The 19,790-nt window shown below is 44.4% G+C and overlaps 1 protein-coding gene across 1 annotated transcript in view; it reads left to right on the forward strand.

Annotated features, from left to right (window-relative positions):
* LOC8051955 (protein Wnt-11-like) overlaps positions 1-17,266 on the forward strand; it is a 46,055-nt gene extending 28,789 nt beyond the window's left edge. Inside the window, exon 6 of the mRNA XM_002434143.4 lies at positions 16,494-17,266. Coding sequence (XP_002434188.2) covers positions 16,494-16,668 — 175 coding nt within the window. The 3' untranslated portion in view covers positions 16,669-17,266. The remainder of the gene's footprint in view (positions 1-16,493) is intronic.
* Positions 17,267-19,790: the final 2,524 nt, after the last annotated feature.

The raw sequence follows: 19,790 nt of genomic DNA on the forward strand, positions 1-19,790 counted from the left end.
AGGATTTGCTGGAGCGGCGTTCGTGTCTTCGCAATAAATTCTGCATTTTGACACCAGCCAAATGTGTTTTGAGCATTTGCAAAGGCTTTTGTCGTTGTGCGCCTGTGTATGTGGTGAGCGGGAGCAGACGGGTCAAATGTTATTTTTCATTCACGTACCCTTACATCAAAATATGTCTATGCGGTGAGGCAGATGCACGATTATGTGCCTTGCACCAGAAAGAAAGTAAAGCGGGTAATCATAACTAATTTCAATTATTTCATCTCCTTTTGTTTTGTTTTTTGTTGTTGTTTTTTTCGACATGACTTTTCCACGCTATTCAAGATTCACCAGCATGCGAGTAGAGCAAAGGGTGGTGGCTTCCGTGTAATAAAACGGTGCGTCTGATCGGTTGGTGGGTGTGGAGTAGTTTTCGGAACGTATTTTCTTTCTTGGTATCCAAGCGCGTATGCAAGTGCGAGTTAGAGCTCACTATCCCAAAGGCACAAGTAGGGGGCTATTTCGAATTGTAAGGATAGTTTCGAGCGGAACTTTTCACCAATTTTCTTCGAAATTTCAGCCTCATTATTACAGTCGGTCAAAAATGTGTTATATATCGAAGACATTTCAAATGAAAATCAGCGAGGTTTACCAAGTGGTGCAACTGGACTCGAAACCCGGACCGTACGATCCCCACCTTGGAACCTTTGCTCGGTACCACGAGAGGCAGGTGAAAATGAGCGCGCGCAGCTGGCTCCCGATATGTGGCTCACGAAACTCTGTGGTACACTCTGTTTCACCTTATGATGTACCGCAGGAAAGGCTACAAGCGCGAGCTCCTTGCTCTGGGGCACATCCCGGCGGCACAAGCTCTCGTGACTTAAGTGCAGCTGCCAACGCTATGAGCTCGCGCTTCTAGCCTTCGCTGCGGTACAACATAAGGTGAAACGAAGTGTAGTTGGCTCCCGAGTGAGAAAGTGTAGCTCCCCGCGTGAGCCTGCGGCGCCACGGTTCCTCAATAAGCCTAATTTTTTATTATTATTATACTGATAAGCCCGGGCAGCACATGAATGTGTCAAAAGTGTAACGCCTTCCAAAACACCTACAGGAAGCTTCCCTATTTTGACTGCACGCAGGCCACATTCTGTGTTCCCCGGGTTTATCAATATTGTCACAAAATTAAATGTTTCAAAAGCATTCGGTGAGGTGTCTAAAAACACACTTCTACTAAAACTTAGTGAACTGGATATTGATTCTAGTGTGGTCACTTGGATGCATTCCTACTTGACTAACCGCCGACATGGTTACATCTAAAGGTTTTAGTTCAAATCTAGAGTCTATCACTTTAGAAGCCTCAAAAAGTTCAGTTTTAGGTCAGGCATTATTTATATAAGCCACACAAATTACTTAGCACCTCTTATATATATATATAATATTTATAACGTGTGCTGACGACTGTGCTTTATATCGACAAGTAACCAGGTGATCTGATTCAAACAAAATGACATCACCATAGTTTCTCTCTGGTGTAAATCTTGCTCAATGGAACTAAATTCAACTAAATGTAAATATATGCGCGTACCACGACGCACAACAAAGTCGGACCGCTATTTTCAGGTCCTTTCATTGTAATCGGCTTTCAAATACAAGTATCGTATGGAGTGCATACGTTTGACTTTGCAAGGGAAACACACACAGATTACAAAACTAACAATGCTAATCGCATGGTAGGATATTTTAAAATAAAATTTTCATTAGCCCCACAATTACTGAACCTAATCTTGCGTAAAACTCCAATACAACCTAAAAAAGGGATAATCAATTTGAGACCCTTATCTGAGCTAATTGCGTCAGTTGACGGCGTACAACACAGATCGGTCCGTTTCACTCGTGCGAATTATAATAGGACTGCAAGTGTTTCCATGACGGGTTATCTTTCAATCCCAGACCAGTAGTCCGCAGAAAAATCGCTTAGCTTATTTCGTTATAGGTATTACAGCATATTACACTTCATAAACAGCTCGCTTCACTCCCATTTTTTCACTCCTCACGTGTCAGTTCTAATTTGCTTTATACGCTTTTTATACCACCCAACACACTTTAAAAAAAAAGGGTATAATCTTACACTTATTGCCCCAAATCCGACACCTCAAAACTTCAGCTGGACGTACAGCGCGCTGGCGTCGAACCGATGTTTCCGACTTTTACGGGCGAATTGATAGTCGAGTGGTACAACTTGTTAAAATAGCTAGTATACGTGTTATTGACTGCAAAAAAAGTAATCGGTGTTTTCTTGGCATTACTGCAAAACCTCAGTGTTTTCTTGCTGGAGTCTTTGAGGCGTATATTAGCTGTTTAATGAAGTATATTTCACCGTTCTCAAGCACCATGTAAACGTTGAGGCCGCCTGTTCGACGTCAGCGCTTTGTACGTCGAACTGAAGTTTTGGGGTGTCTTATATGAGAAAAGGGGTGTAAGAATACACCCCCTTGTTTTCTGTCTGTGTGTGCCTTAATTGAAACCACCTCCCAGTCTGAATGCTTTCGATTGTTGATTGTTGTCTATTCAGGAAAGCGTTTACCTGTAAACCTGACTTTTTTTAAGTATTTCTTTTTTCCAACAGATGTATTTATTCACTATACTTCGTTTCACTTTCTTTAAGTCCAGACGCAGCCGACGCTGCGAGTTGATGGGACCAATCAAACAGCGTGAAAAGTGCCAGTCACTGGGCCTCTCCTGTACACGATTCTTTCAGCGACGGTAGAATACGTGCAGACGTACAGACAACTGACAAACACCATCGCGTTGCGATTTTGACGCTATATTTATTAGTCGCACCGAATTGTAGCGTCGGTCTTCAATCTCCTTCTGTAATGTGCTATATGTTTTTAGAGCAAGAAAATAAAAGGAAATAAAATAAAAAGTCTTTCGCGTCAAAGTGAAAAAAATTGTTGCTCTGGGACGCTAAAGCTACTAGACAAACCAGAAGCAAAAAAAATAGATAAGTAAAAGTTTCCTCTTTGCCTTCCGTTCTTTTCTTTTTCTTTCTTTTTTTTTAATGACACGTTTTAGAAGATACAACCTTTTTTTGTTTAATTTAAGCATTAAGAGGCTAAACTCAATGTTCGCCCGCATTGAAAGCATCAATTTTTTTGTGACCTTTTAGTTGATACAATTTTTTTTCTTCGATACTGAAGTTCAATATTGAAATGCATCGCCTAACTGCGCCCACCCACGCAGTAAATTAAATCGTCATAGCATGCGAACCTGATATTTGCGATTCATTTGGAGTGGATTCAATCCATTCGACTTACCCCGTATAGATCGAAAAAACACCCCCGACAACGTCCTCTTATACATGTTTGGCGATTGCGCCGAGGAGTTTGCGGAAGCTTGTTCTTTACGATCGCTGCAAGATTCGATATCGCGCTGTTCTTCTGTCGAGAAAGGCCGATTCACGTCAACGTGTGCCGACTAACTCGTGTCGAGCCCCCGTCTCGTCTTTTCTCCCGCTGTCCTCGCGAAAAGACGTGGGTGGACGGCACACCGATGCACACGTCGCTTGGCCCCGGTAGACAAAGGGCAAGAAAAGTGGCCCTGGAACGACGACGGAGGTCCGTGCGAGTTATGTCTGGACATGCCATTTTTTCCGGACTTGTTTATGGACGCGAGTCTTCGGAGTTTTCGCATTGTTGGGGTCTTGTCGTTAGTATACGATTGTATTGTTTTCTTTCCCTCTTTCTTTCTTTCTCTCTCGCTTCCCTATTAATCCAACACATTTTAGATTACAAGGCCTATAGTGCTGACGTTCCTACGTCGTTGACTGGAGTCCCACAAGGGACGCGTTCGGCTGGTACCCGTAGTCAGTCAGTGAGAAAGTCCAGCACTACGGACTTGCAATCACTGATCAAGGAGGTGTTGATTCAGCCGTGTGAACAGCGAAGCGAGTAAGAAGGAGATTCCTTCTAGCCATGCCCCTGCGTTTGTCGGGCGGAAGGAACCGTAGCAGTTAAGGGTGGTGCTTCAGGATACCGCCAAACATTCGTTCGCCTCATTTGACCATCACCGTCCGGACCACAACACCTCTCCAAAGCAGGACAGCAAGCAGACCGTACTTCCACCATGCAACCGCCTCATTGCCACCTACCCAACAAGCGCATTTGCCCAGAAGGGGAATCGACGCAAAGCGCGCGCAGAAGCCAATTTTCGGAAGAGTGTAGCACCTACACATGCTCTAGTAAACGGCCAATGCTGGCGCCATCTTGGCGTTACGTCAGGGACATGAGTTCGTCGAAGGTGCGACGCTCCCGTCTTGCTTCGGTACCTAAAATTGCATTTTGTTGACAATTCAGGTTCAGGATGTCCACTAATTAAATGGCGACTGACCTTGTTTTTTTGATGCGCACAAAGCAACGCCTCACAAATCACAGCCAGTGCAAACGAAAATGTTTACCCCATTCCTCTCTGATGAGGTGTACTGTGTGTCCGGCCGGCACATTTGGCGATGTCTGAATAGCAGTCTGAACACGGCCCCTCAATCCTGGTTTTAAATACCATTCCAACGATATGTGTACACCAGCGATCCACTCTCTGCAACAAGAAGTGCCCAGTGGTGTCCCCAAACTTGACTCGTGGTGATCTTGGCGAAACAAGCTAGGATTGGGAACACCACCTCTGCAGAGACGTGAGGTCACCGTAGTCAGTGGCGTGGTCAGCTCCGTGTCAGATACGCATATATCGCAACCCTTTCGATCGCATTGACCCAAAAGGAGATACAATTTCTTCATCCCTAGTTTGGACGACAAGCTGTAAGCGATTAAAATAAGGGTCGTTGTCTTTCTGCGACAACAGAAATAGACGTTGATATTTCCACATTGCGGATTGTCTCCATTACGAAGTTTTCCCAATTGCGGAGGTTAGGGCTATTAGGTCCTTGAATTGTTGTCCTTCTTCATTTCCGTATTATTATTACTATTATAATTTCGGCCTAGTAGTAGGTACTTTCTCAACACGCTCACGGGTCTAGGTCAAATATGCTCATCCCCAATATTCACCGAACCTGAGTAGCCCTAGTTTAGGCGGTGAATGCTTCGTCACCCACTAAAAGGGATCCTATGCAACAACCAAAAATCGCAACAACACTTCGTTTCATGTGGCCGAGCGCAATCCAAAGTACGAACACGCATACTAAAAGCGCAGTTCACTGGGCCTTTAATGTGCATGACTGGTTTAGCAATGATATTACACGCACAGAAACTTGACAAACCCCATGTCGTTCCGCTTTTTACGCTGATCACTCTCGTTCGTGACGTAGCTACTCGGGGATTAAAGAGACTCTAATGCTGCGTTGTAAATACCGGTACATATAATTATACTTATTTTTATCATATCACGAGCCGACCAATCAAGAGGCGCCGACAGTGCAACGTCAAGGCGTTCGTTGCCTTTCTGTGCGGGTGTTATCGCCATGGCTAATCCAATCGAACGCAGGGAATGCGCCGCAACATTCTGCATTCAGTCGGAAAGCGTACGTCTTCTGAGTTTTGACTGTGTACTACTTGCGATTAACTCAGTTGATTCTCGAAACTGTTATCCTGTCCTCGTTATCCGTGTCTTGGATTTCTGTAAAGCTGGCTTTCCCGCACACACAGAAGACCGCGGAGAAAGCTGCTTTACAGGGCAGAGCAGCTGTTGCGCGAGTCCACCCGCAACCTTGTCGTGATCTAAGCGTCTCTACACGCGGTCCTCTTCTCGACCGGGGGCAAGCGGTTCAACGAACTACATTTCATTAACAGATTGTTTAATCGACAAATCGTTTCATCAACAACCCAAATTGATTTTATTTATTTATTTTATTTTTTTTTTGTAATAGGCGGCATTAGACTTTCTGCGAAGCGGCGTGTACGGATGGGTCAGGCGGGTCACCATTTTTGTAATGAGCCGCCCGCAGACTCGTAAACGGGGCGGCAGGATGGGTTAACACACACCCCAGTGATACGCGCGCGACGAAATGTCCCTACAGCGTGCAATTCGGGTAACGAGTGTCGGTGAAACGTTCGTGTCGACGAAACGTGTGTCCATAAAAAGTTTTCCACAAAACATAATTACATGAAACGAGTTTCGACGAAACGGTAGGGACCCCTTCCCGAGATAGTAGTTCTCGCCATTTAATAGTGACAGACTAAAATAACAGAAAAAATAAAACATAGAGAGGACGGAACACCAGGCGATTATATTCTTTCAACTCACAACAAAGTTTATTCCCTGGAGTGCGACCGCCCGTTCCCCCGCTCATAAAGGAAAAAAAAAAGAAAAGGGCAGAGGCGGTAAGTCAGAAGAAGGAAGGACGGGTGGGAAGAGCGGAGGCGTGCGTCTACCCTTTGGGGATGGGCCGCTCACCAAGGTCGTCTAGTCACCCCGGAAAATCCATCTCTCTATCAGAGAAGGCTAGCTTAGGAGAGGAAACATTGAAGCCGGAGTTTCTTATCGTAAATTATTCGATTACTTTCCTCTCGAATCTCTGAAGATGGCGCCCGAGAACGCGCGTTTTCCTGAACCTAGGCGCACATCCTCCGCATGTGCGGCGATGTGCTGCTATTGGGTGCACCGACTCCCCGCTGGGATCGGCAACCTCTCGGAAGCGCTCTTTCAGGCGTGGGTTACAATTTCTGTACCGAGCCGTCGGTGCGTGTAAAATGGTAATCCACCTGATGCTTTCGGGTACCAACATGCTCCGTTATGAATATATACTAAAATATATTTTACCCTGTTTTTTTTTTTTTTTTTTTGTTTTTTCTTAGAGGAAAACACGTTTGATCCAGGAACACATGGTCCCGCATCCTTGAAGCGGTTATATATATGTATATATATATATATATATATATATATTCTACCAGTAGAGGAGGTTCACAAAAAGATAGATATTTTCGGCAACAACCTGCCAGTCACGGCGGAGCACGACGGCGACTGTTATAGATTTCAGACAACTCAATTGTGCTTGGTGTTATTCATTAACAAATTTAGGCTGCTGAGAGCGCGCACTGAAGGCTCTGTTATACTCCGACGTTGAGCCATAGCCCCCTCCATACTCACATAGCCTAGCAGTTCGACGACGGAGCCATAGAGTGCCCGGTCGCAGATTGGGAGCGCGAGGATCTGGTAGAACAGAGCATTTCTCGGGGAACCTAAAGTCCCCAGGTAAGAGCTTCCTGCAAGAAGTGACACTCTTTGAAGCGCCAACTGCGTGACGGTGCAGGTTTTTAGAAGCGAATGGCGGCGCACAGCAGAAGACTGAACTGAATGCCACCATTTTCTTCCAGCAGAATGTGCTTTGTCATTTGAGGTGGTTGTCGTTATCTGTAAAATAAGTATCAAGGGACTTTAGGAGAACCTAAAGCCCCCTATGTTCTGGGAAAAGTGGCGCCATTCATTGTTGTGGAAATGCTCGAGATACGTGCCGCGCGCCCATTTTGGGAAAAACATGGTGTCTGAAATCCAGCTCAGTGCTGCGCTGTGCCGCCATGATCTTCCCAGGGGTTCGACGGGCTGCACGTTGCACGTGCCTCTTGCATCGACGCACCTTGCGCTACTTTTGAAACATGAAGGGGCTTTAGGGGACCCTGGACATCAGAGCACAGTTCTTGCAGCGGCGAGGACGCGAAAGATGGTTTTTTAACCCGACGTGAAAAGAAGCGGTGGCGCGAGGAACGCGAGGAGCACGAGAGGACATTCCATCGCTAGGGAGAAGTCTTTCGGCGTCTCGCCGCAGCGGGGCGCTTATTCATGGTCACGTGCTAGGTGGCGTAAGCTACCGCCCGATCCAAAGGGCTCAGCCGTATTCATCCATCCGTGCTGGGGTCGGCAAAGTAGAAAACGCGTGCTTTGTTAGAGTTCGGCTACACTCTAAGCCCGGTCCCACTTAGTAAGAGGGACATTTCTTCGATTTTTTCCCACTTAACTTTAAGGGGGGCGACAGACCTCTTAATATTACATGGAGATGCTCCCTCTTAATTAAGTGAGACACCACCCCTCTTAAAGTAAGCGAGGCGGCGTCTCCCTTAAATTTGAGGTCAGAGTCCCTTAATTAAGAGGGACAGTCTTTAGATATTTTCTTCCTTAAATTCGGAGGGACGGTGGCCCGCTTAAAATGCAGGGGCATAGTCCCCCTTAAGTCGGGGTCACGCTGCTTATACTTCATACAAAATACATTCTGCAGACATGTTCCGAAACGAGTCGCCTCGACATCCGCGCTTCGTACGCCACGAGGTAACCAATCAAGAGGTTACTTTGTCACGTGGCATACAAAGCACGGATGTCGCGGTGACTCGCATTGGAACATGTCTGCAGAATGTATTTTGTATGATGTATAAGCAGCGTGACCCCGGCTTTAAGTTACCTCTGTTATTGTATCGTACAATTTCTGCTCCTTCGTGTTTTTAGTGTAAGCTGACATGCTGCACTGCACTTCTCGCACTTTTGCTGATATGGTTTAACCAAAGTTATTTTGTGCTGCGTAGCAGAATTGAAATTTGATCTGTATATCTTGTTTGATAAACGGAATCAATGTGTTAAAGAAAACAGTAACAATCTTTAAGAGTAAACACTGTTTTATTTGCCATGACACAAGAAAATATTTTGATATGTCTTCATCAAAATAATAATTCTATAGCGATGTTCTGGTAGCTTTTACGAATAAAAAAAGACTTAGAACGACGCCAGAAATCGGCGTTTCTTGGAAGCTATCACACAAAAAATTTCGTGCTGCAGAGTGACTCATTTTGCCTATCATAAACAACAACAATACAATCGTGCTGGAAAAAAAAAAACTTTTTTTAGCGGATAACACAAAAAGAAAAGTGAATTCTAAAGAAAGCCCGTGCGTCTACTTTCCCGCACAACACTTGGAAAGACAATCACCATAACTCTCGGAGGCAGCTCAGCGAATGCAGATGCCGAAACATATGATTATACCAAAAAAATGAGTTGCGACATTAAGCACAACAAGCGTGATGTTTTGCATTGGTTAATGTCACAACTCGGACTGGCTTTTTTGGTCTAATCTTATGTTTCAGCATCGTGATTCGCTTAGCTGCTTCCGTGAGTTACGGTGATTGACTTTTCAAGTGCTGGCTCGGGAAAGTAGATTCCTGTGCTTTTTTTAGAGCGTAGTTACCTACTTAATAGCATTAAAAACTAATTGTTCGGCGTCTCTTGCCATCAGCAGAAGCTCAGAATTTCTGTTGTTTTTGAACGGCCATAAGCGATTTTATGAGCTTCTCCGACATAAACTGAATCGAAACACTTTATTTTCAACGAGCAGACCCTAGAGGAGTCCAAGGGTTTGTCCACATGCCACGGGGTAGGAGAGTCCCGTTATGTAATACACCCATAAGCGCATGACTAGTGCCCCCTCCATAGTCGTGCTAGCGGTGAGTTTCACTGACCAGTTCCCAGAAACGATCCCTTTCTTCGAACCGAAGAAAGTCTTGGGATTTGGAACTTTTTCGTCAGGGGTAAAATCGTCCTGCAAACAACAATTCTTAAAAAAAAAAAAATTGCGTCAGCGTCAAACTTAGATTTCTATTTTTGCATTCGCTTTTTCACATACCATAGGTGATGAAAGAACTTCTGGCCAATCGAGACCGGAGGATGGTCTTAATGTTCAAGAATGTTGTTGGGTTGTCTCCGCAGAAGGCCCCTTTTACCTCCTCCAGGTTTCCCAGCATGGTGACGATCGTGTTATGGAACCGAAGTTGTGCATCCACCTTTAGCTGAATGAAAGACCATATTGTTTTCCTTTAGATACAGAGGGTGGGAATTAGAATAAAGGTAATGAAGCGCTTTCACCTGTTATCAAGCAGGCGATAGGAAACAAATGCGAAAATAAAGTGCAAACAGTTCAAAGATTCGGAACCCAATCTGTATGCGATGAAATAGCGAGTGACATTAGCTTATGACGCAACTTCTGCTACTATTAATTTTTGGTACGAGAATAGACTGCAGTTTTAATTAATTTACGAGAATCATTTGTTTCTGTATTACCAAGAGAAAACGAAAACGCATTTAGTAGTACACTCTAAGCCCGGTCCCACTTAGTAAGAGGGACATTTCTTCGATTTTTTCCCACTTAAGTTTAAGGGGGGCGACAGACCTCTTAATATTACATGGAGATGCTCCCTCTTAATTAAGTGAGACACCACCCCTCTTAAAGTAAGCGAGGCGGCGTCTCCCTTAAATTTGAGGTCAGAGTCCCTTAATTAAGAGGGACAGTTTTTAGATATTTTCTTCCTTAAATTCGGAGGGACGGTGGCCCGCTTAAAATGCAGGGGCATAGTCCCCCTTAAGTCGGGGTCACGCTGCTTATACTTCATACAAAATACATTCTGCAGACATGTTCTGAAACCAGTCGCCTCGACATCCGCGCTTCGTACGCCACGAGGTAACCGATCAAGAGGTTACTTTGTCACGTGGCATACAAAGCACGGATGTCGCGGTGACTCGCATTGGAACATGTCTGCAGAATGTATTTTGTATAATGTATAAGCAGCGTGACCCCGGCTTTAAGTTACCTCTGTTATTGTATCGTAGAATTTCTGCTCCTTCGTGTTTTGAGTGTAAGCTGACATGCTGCACTGCACTTCTCGCACTTTTACTGATATGGTTTAACCAAAGTTATTTTGTGCTGCGTAGCAGAATTGAAATTTGATCTGTATATCTTGTTTGATAAACGGAATCAATGTGTTAAAGAAAACAGTAACAATCTTTAAGAGTAAACACTGTTTTATTTGCCATGACACAAGAAAATATTTTGATATGTCTTCATCAAAATAATAATTCTATAACGATGTTCTTGTAGCTTTTACGAATAAAAAAAGACTTAGAACGACGCCAGAAATCGGCGTTTCTTGGAAGCTATCACACAAAAAATTTCGTGCTGCAGAGTGACTCATTTTGACTATCATAAACAACAACAATAAAATCGTGCTGAAAAAAAAAAAAACTTTTTTTAGCGGATAACACAAAAAGAAAAGTGCATTCTAAAAAAAAAAGCCCGTGCGTCTACTTTCCCGCACAACACTTGGAAAGACAATCACCATAACTCTCGGAGGCAGCTCAGCGAATGTAGAAGCCGAAACATATGATTATACCAAAAAAATGAGTTGCGACATTAAGCACAACAAGCGTGATGTTTTGCATTGGTTAATGTCACAACTCGGACTGGTTTTTTTGGTCTAATTTTATGTTTCGGCATCGTGATTCGCTGAGCTGCTTCCGTGAGTTACGGTGATTGACTTTCCAAGTGCTGGCTCGAGAGAGTAGATTCCTGTGCTTTTTTTTAGAGCGTAGTTACCTACTTCATAGCATTAAAAACTAATTATTCGGCGTCTCTTGCCATCAGCAGAAGCTCAGAATTTCTGTTGTTTTTGAACGGCCATAAGCGATTTTATGAGCTTCTCCGACATAAACTGAATCGAAACACTTTATTTTCAACGAGCAGACCCTAGAGGAGTCCATGGGTTTGTCCACATGCCACGGGGTAGGAAAGTCCCGTTATGTAATACACCCATAAGCACATGACTAGTGCCCCCTCCATAGTGGTGCTAGCGGTGAGTTTCACTGACCAGTTCCCAGAAACGATCCCTTTCTCCGAACCGAAGAAAGTCTTGTTTCTTGGAACTTTTTCGTCAGGGGTAAAATCGTCCTGCAAGCAGCAATTCTTTAAAAAAAAAAATCATTGCGTCAGCGTCAAACTCAGATTTCTGTTTTTGCATTCGCTTTTTCACATACCATAGGTGATGAAAGAACTTCTGGCCAATCGAGACCGGAGGATGGTCTTAATGTTCAAGAATGTTGTTGGGTTGTCTCCGCAGAAGGCCCCTTTTACCTCCTCCAGGTTTCCCAGCATGGTGACGATCGTGTTATGGAACCGAAGTTGTGCATCCACCTTTAGCTGAATGAAAGACCATATTGTATTCCTTTAGATACAGAGGGTGGGAATTAGAATAAAGGTAATGAAGCGCTTTCACCTGTTATCAAGCAGGCGATAGGAAACAAATGCGAAAATAAAGTGCAAGCAGTTCAAAGATTCGGAACCCAATCTGTATGCGACGAAATAGCGAGTGACATTAGCTTATGACGCAACTTCTACTACTATTCATTTTTACTACGAGAATAGACTGCAGTTTTGATTAATTTACGAGAATCAATAGTTTCTGTATTACCAAGACAAAACGAAAACGCATTTAGTAGTAGATGAACTTTAGGAGCCCCATGTGCTTTGGAAAGCATGGATTGCATTTGCGGCTCGAAGCTGCAGAAGTGATCTAGCGCATGTTTTAGAAAGCAACATAATCAAATAAAAAAATTACATTTCTGTAAATATTTCGCCGCAAGCCATTCATTTTTTTTTTTTTTTTTTTTTTTTTTCAGAAGCAGTGCATATGCCAGCAGAACGTAAATAGAGCCTACCTACATATCGGAATACAAAAAAGTTAATAATTACCGAGTTCGTTGTGAACCGTGTGCCGCAGTAGGCTCACCACTCAGGGTGGTGCGTTCTACCGTGCAGAGGGTCCCGGTAGAGCTCTTTACACGAGCAATCCGAGCGGAACCCCCGCCTGATTCCCTTCATGCCAACGTTCGTTGCCATTGCCTCACTCTGAAAACAAGATTGTTAATAACGGTCAGTCATTTAACGCCCACAGTCAACGCACTAGCCCTAAAGCGCATAAGAAAGAAAAGAAAAAAAAAAAGCCGGTAGCTGTGCCGGCACGACCGTCAAAATATAACGAACAAAACAGTACGCCAAAGATATACAAAAAAAAAATGTACTCCCTGGCCGCCGCTACACCCTTCCCCCAGACGCCGCGACGCCGACGCACCGCGAACACGCGAAGAAAAAAAATCCTTTATTTCTTCTTTTTGTTTGTGCTCGTCCAATCCCCCTGCCTTTTTCACAAACATACACACACATTATGGGTTTTTACTCGCCGCCCACTTGAGAAAAAAATGTTCATAATCACTGCAACGCTAACGATGTCTACAACATAACGTTGCAGTGTAAATTGCTGTAATGAATTGTGAAGGCAAACAAACGCAAAATCGCCAACATTGTTTCTGTCAATCAACGCTCTCGGGCGGTCAACCTCAAGCATTTAGAGTGCACACCGAGAAAGAAATCGGCGAGCCAAGCTTACAAACACTGACTGCCCCAGCTAGGGTGCCTTTATGTTGGCTTTGCCTTAGGGAGGGTGATTCGATCCTTTGTAGTACTCGATGCCGACAGTGTACGCTCACGGATAAAATACCAGGAAATTGCCGGTAATAAAATGCCGGCGTAGCACTGCCAAAGTTAGCAGCTCGAGCTGGGAGAAGAACGATCGCGCGTTCGAAATTGAAAAGTAGACAAAAGCGTCGGACAGAAAATGGTCTGATATCGCCAGCTTAAGACAGACGCGTACACATTGGGACACCCTAACCCGCTAAAAGTGTTTTGTGCGAAAGACAGCCCTGCGGCTCACGGCAGGGCAAACGATTAGCGACGCTTTGTCCTAGCTGAACGAGCAGATCCAGGAAGCGACCGCGTCCGCGGACTACAGCTGAACACGCTCACTCTACATGCAAAGCTCGTGCATCTCACAGCCAGCGTGAAAATATTGATGGCTCGTTATTCCCACCCGCAATGCACCCAAAACAAAAGCGCCAATATGACAGGATTACTCACCCGAAGGAAGTCAAACGAGCAGCATGACGCTTGCGACTCTCCGGCAACGACCGTTTCCAGCTCTCCGTGAATTGGCGCGAAGCCTTAGCACCGTCCGAACTCTTTGCCGTGGATTAGTGCGCCTGCCCCCCTCCTCCTGACCGAACTACATTGGTCCAGTTAAGAGGGACCGGTCCCCTCTTAATATGAAGGGACACGCGTGAATCTTTTTGTCTGTCTTTCCTGTTCAGAGGGACTAACGAAACGGTTTCCTTGGTCTCTCTTAATATGTTGGTGTCCCTCTAGATGTTGCTATTTTATTTTTCAATTTCCCTCTTAAAAAGGGCTGTCCCCCTGAAAGCATTGTTGTCCCCTCTAAAATCAGAGGGACAGCGTTTTTTATGAGGGACCGGTTTTAGAGTGTATTCTCATCACCGCAGTGGCTGGACACGAGCCACTACCCGAGTGTCCGCCGGGGCATTGATTGTTACGAGCCGAAGTCGAGTGCTCACGCAGTTCTCGCGTCCAGTCCATGAGCCGCGCTCGATTGCCGTAGGCGGATGGTTTCGATCCCACAACTCTACTTATCGAGCTCTGCGAAGGCAAGACTGAAAGAAATGGTTCTTTTTTTATCCTGGCAATTTCACCGCGACAAAGATGCTTCTGAATCAGAGGCCATACATGAAGAGCCAAACTAGGAACCACTACACCTCTGTAAAGTCAGAAGCATTTCTCCACTTTCGGAAAAACTGGTACCCCCGGTCGGATACTTAGGATTTTTTCGTAGGAAACTCGAGAAAAGAAAGGGCGCCATTCAAAAGGAGGATGCTGAAACGGAATAAAGATTTTGATAAATAAGGCCGCAGAAGCGTTGAACGAGACGCTACGAACTCCAAAACATCACTCATACATCGATATCTAAAACAAATTGCCATATTTTTGAAGAAAAAAAGCAAAGAAAGGCGCGATCAAGTGGACATTGAGACGTCACGATCCTCCTTGAACAGCTGAGAATGAGGGGAAGCGGCCTTAGTTCTCTCCTCCTAATTTCGGTTCACAGCTCGACGGGACGTAGCGAGGAGAGGGAATCTGAATCGTGACGTGACAACGTCAGCCTCGCCGGCCGCGTTTAATCGCGCGCTTCTTTTCCGAAAATAGGCTAACTTTTAGAGATATCGCTAGATAAGTGATATTTTTGAGTTTTGAAGCGTCCCGCCTATCGCTCCAGCCTTTCGTGAGCTGCGAATTTCGCTTCAGCATCCCTTGGTGTAAAAAAGGCGTTCCAGATTTACACCCATGACTACACCCTTTCAGCACCTTTATTTCGAACAATACACCCTTTTTAATCGTCAAATAGGGCACGGTACGCACGGAGCGCTCTTCATTTTTGAAGGGTGTAAGAATGGCGTGAAAAGGGTTGATACGGTGAGATGGGAACACCCGTCCCATTTGAAGGGCGTTTACTGCATTGACACCTACTTCAAACAGCTTGTTTTAGAGACCATGTCAAATGATTATTTTCTGTACCAATGCTTTTCGCTTCAAGATACATTCCTTGAACTTAGATATAGCATAAAGTTCTATGCCATCATCGCCGTTTCTATTTTATTCATTTGTACAATACCATCCATCGTCCTTGTACGTTGCGCCGCGGGCCTTAATTTAACGGTATGGGTTACTTGCCTTTCAGCGTCGCCACGGCTCTCCTGAGCCGAAATAAATATATATCTATCTATCCAAAATATTGACAAAAAAAAAAAAAAGAGCAACATACGTGCAACCTTTGTAATTGCGGATACGGGCACCTGCGAATGAACGTCTTTGAATTGTTGAGCACATAAGGCGGTGCAGAAGTCAATATGGTCATGATTCCTATGTCGTGCGTGATGCATTGCGTACGTATTTGCGGTTTCTTCACACGTGAGAACTGCATGTGGTGCTGGTTGCTTGTAAGCGCGTAGCTCGGTGATTAATATCCCTAGAATGCTGCTAAAATCGCTAACATCTTATATTAGGGTGCTGCTGAACACCCTTAGGGCTACAACATCCTCGGTGTTAGCCCTGGGAAAGACTGAGGTGTTATCCAGGTCTATAACACTCTGGGTGTTAGCCCTGGGACGAAATGAGTTACACTCTTGAGGGTGTAAAATCTTTTAGGGTGTACGAACTTAGGGCAAAAAATAAGCACCAATGGGCACAAAATCTATGTTTTTGGGAGCTCAGTCTAGGTTGCCGTCGTCCAGGGGCGCAACAGGATCTAGCTTCGTTGTTCGAAGGAATGTTAGCACTCGGATTGCGCCACTTTCACGCAACTTCAACCGAAAAAACTCTCAAACCGGTAATTCGGAAAAGGGTGGATTACAGCAATCCGGTGTACGGTTCACAATCTTCGTTCGTGTTGTCGCCTAATATTAAAGGGGGAAAAAAAGGTGCATATTTCAAATAAAATTGGTGCACGCAATATAAAAAGAAAAATATAACTACACGAATAGCACCCGCGCTCTCGTTAAACCTGTTTTTGTTTGTATGAAGTTAGTACGAAGGACATTTCAGTATAAATTATGTTATTTTCACAGCCTTACAGGTCTGTTCAGATCACCTAAAAACTTGGCAGCTACAAAATTTCCAAACGATCTAAAGCACTCACCTTAGATTGAACTCAACAACTATCTACAAGCAATTTTTATTTCTTGGCGCATCATAGCCTAAGTTGCTTTTGCGCCATTAAACCTCAATCTACTACTACTATCTACAAGCAATGAAACTTTAATAAGAATAAGACTATGGTACGATTCTCCGCATGTGTGTGCAGGACGTGCAACAGCACGGAATCCGGAACTCTGGGCTGCGACTCCATGTGCTGCGGCCGCGGCTACATCACGCTCCGCAAGCAGGTCTCCGAGCGCTGCCACTGCCGATACCACTGGTGCTGTTTCGTCGAGTGCAAGACCTGCAGCGACTGGACACTTGTGGACGTGTGCAAGTGAAGAGGGCCCAGGCGAGGAAGCCTCGTGGACACAGTCGCCATTACGGGGCCGTGTAGAACACAACAACAGCACAAACGGCAAAGGAGACAGGATCCGCGCTGTGATCGCGGGGATAACAAGCTGCTCGTCACGTCACTGGAGAGTTGCAATCGGACTGTGTGGTCCTACCAACAGGGTCAATGGCTTGTCGCTGGATATTCACCTTTCCAGCGCTTATCACCCAGGCAAAACATGCCGAGTCACATGCATGGCACCTGATATTCTCCAGAAGAGGGCTACAGTGCATGCCCAGAACAAGTTCCACAGCCTAGTTGACAATGATGGCAGTGCATGGAAGGCAGTTATCAAAATGTTCTATAGCCACCAACAGTCATGCGGAGTGCATAGACTGCATCACATTGTTTGCCAGTTCAAGCCGTGTGTCGTGTGAAAATTGGGCAAAGTTCTAGGAGAGTGATGTGTGTGAAGCTGTGGAAGAGGGTTAATAATAAGATCGCCTGGAGGTGTTCTGAAGACCAACATTGTAAAGTCAGTTGTAAGTAGGGTTCTGTGTAATCAGATAAATCTGATTAAAAAAAAAAAAAAAAACAGTCGCCGGTAAAATTTATGGCAATTTGGATTTATCCAGAAAAACTCAGAAGTGTAAGGTCACGATGGCAAAACGAAAAGCAAAAAAAAAAAAAAAAAACGGTGTTTTACAAATAAATTTTACAAGAGCACAGCACCAGTGGTCCTGAGGAAAGGCAACTTCAGTTTCCTTTGAAATGTCGGACTACTGACGAAAGGAGGTTCACCTTTTAGCTTGGCAAGGTCCATTCAGGACAATGGGTCATGGTACCTCTGGGTCACATTTAAAGCCATTGTTTAGGATTCTAGTTTGGACCATACTATTTGTGCTTCTTAGAGTAAGGAGGGATAGTGTTTCTACAACAGTGAAAGCTATGAGCCCGTAGATTTCAATGGAAGAGGAATGCAACTGAAGCTTCCATTTTTCCCAGTGAGTGTCTAGGAGTTTAGTTATCTGAAAGTATTGACATCGATTGAGGCAACACTTTGCAATTTTTGTCATGGGATAGATAGCCAATGGCAAGGGTGCTGCAGAAATATCTTTCGGGACACCTTAATATCCCGGGAGATAGCCCACCTAAAATCGAGAGCTAATTGGATGAAAATAAGGAGTGGGCTAAATTATGGTGTGCAACTAAGAAAAGTTTTAAAAAATTTTATTTTTAGATTACGTGTCCCTGCCAAACTTATAGCGGTGAGGGGCAATGAAGCAAAAATGACCAATTCCCAGTCAGCATTGTTAGATTAAATCCCGCCATAGCTAACAGACGCATTTACACTGACGTCATCATTGATCCTAACAGTATGATTACCAGGAGTGGGCCATTTTTCGGTGTTTAAAATAAAATAGCAAATCAAGCCCAAAGTTACCTTTTGGGGGTTGGAATATCAGGATTTTACAGAAGGTGAATACTAATGAATTTAGGCTATGTTTATGTGTCCTTCATTTTGTTTTTGAATTTTGAAAATTAGGAACACTTTAAAATATACTAAATTTCAGAGAATTGGAAATCCAACAAAAATAAACTTTGATAAGCCCTGAATTTCTAGCAGAAAAATAAATTCAGAAAAACATCCTCTGAATTTTACTGGAAATAAACTCCAAAAACACGGAATCCTAGTTATAAGTAGGGTTCCACGTTTTCGGTAAATCCGAAAAAATCTAGAAAACATTCGCCGATAAAATTTTTGTCAATTTAGAATTGTTCGAAGAACTCCAAATTTTAATGTCACGGCGGCAAAAAAGAAAGTAAGACAGTATTTTACAAATAAGCTTGGTCAGAGCACAGGGTCGGCGGTCCTGAGGAGAGGTCTCTCCAGTTTCCTTTCGAATCTCAGATTATTGACAAAAGGGGGTTCACCGTTTATCTCCTCAAGTTTTATTCAGAACAACGAGCCATTTGTAATTTCTGGGCCACGACAAAAGTCACTGTCCTAGTTTTCATATAAACTTCTTGGGGGAAGGCGGGATAGTGTTTTTATAGACCGACACATGGCTCCAACGTCACGCCATTGCGGGGCGCTGCTGTTGGCACGGCGCACGTGCAGATGCTTCACCTCGTGCAATTGTGGTTTCTGCACACGTGCAGTGTTCATGCCCGGTGTGCGCCAACGCCGCTTTGTTTGTAAACAGCGCGCTGGTCTCTAATAGGGAAAGCCATGATCATATGAGGGAGGGGGCAGCTAAACGTTCTATCTGTGTGGTGAAATGGGATGGGAAGAAAAGGAGCTTTCCAGAGACTACATCGAGGGTTTCAGCGATGTTAAAGTATATATGTTCACTAAAGCAATGCTTCATCGCAAGTTTTGTTGTGGAACAGTTAGTATTACCAATAGCAAAGGCATGAATGCCCCACCTAGCTGAAGAAAGATAATTCGATACAAGCGAGTTTGTATTCGTGTACGGGTAATGTTTTGTTTTATGTAGTTATATTCAAACGACGTAATGATAGTTGATGGAGGGAGGTTGCAAGTACGATAACCACAAGACCTCCATTGTTAGCACTGCAATGGAGCTGAGTGTGTGGCTTCAAAACTACTTTGCTTGAGCGTGTGCCGACGCCAATGCGGCATATTTCAGAGCGACACTTTTGCACCTGCGAGAGGCGATCTTTAAAGTGATCAGACTGTCCCCGTACATTAGCGGTGCTTCAGCGAGTGCGATTGCAACATCCTAACCCGGAAAGAGGGCAATGCATCGACCACGCATGACGTTGGTGCTGGCAGATCCTCAAGTCATTGCTGTGTGTTTTGCAAGACACTGCCCTGAAACAAAACCACAATAGCTGCTTTGTGTACTACTGCATAGTGCAATGATTAACGAAGTGCAACGAACGATGGCACGTAAAAAGTGATGTGCAGCAACTAGACTCAGGCAATCGTACTGCACATGTGCCACCTTCCAGCCCGTGTGCCGACTTCTCCCTCGCAGCTACCATTATGTATCGCAAGCTATGGCCACAGTTCAGATCTGGTTGCTCATGCTTCGATCAACCGAGTGGAAGAGTGATCCACCTAATCAAAGAAAAAAGAATGCTTGAGAAACCATGCATAAT

Source organism: Ixodes scapularis, unplaced genomic scaffold (assembly GCF_016920785.2).
Source record: "Ixodes scapularis isolate PalLabHiFi unplaced genomic scaffold, ASM1692078v2 PGA_scaffold5__190_contigs__length_132052651, whole genome shotgun sequence".
NCBI classification, from domain to species: Eukaryota; Metazoa; Arthropoda; class Arachnida; order Ixodida; family Ixodidae; genus Ixodes; species Ixodes scapularis.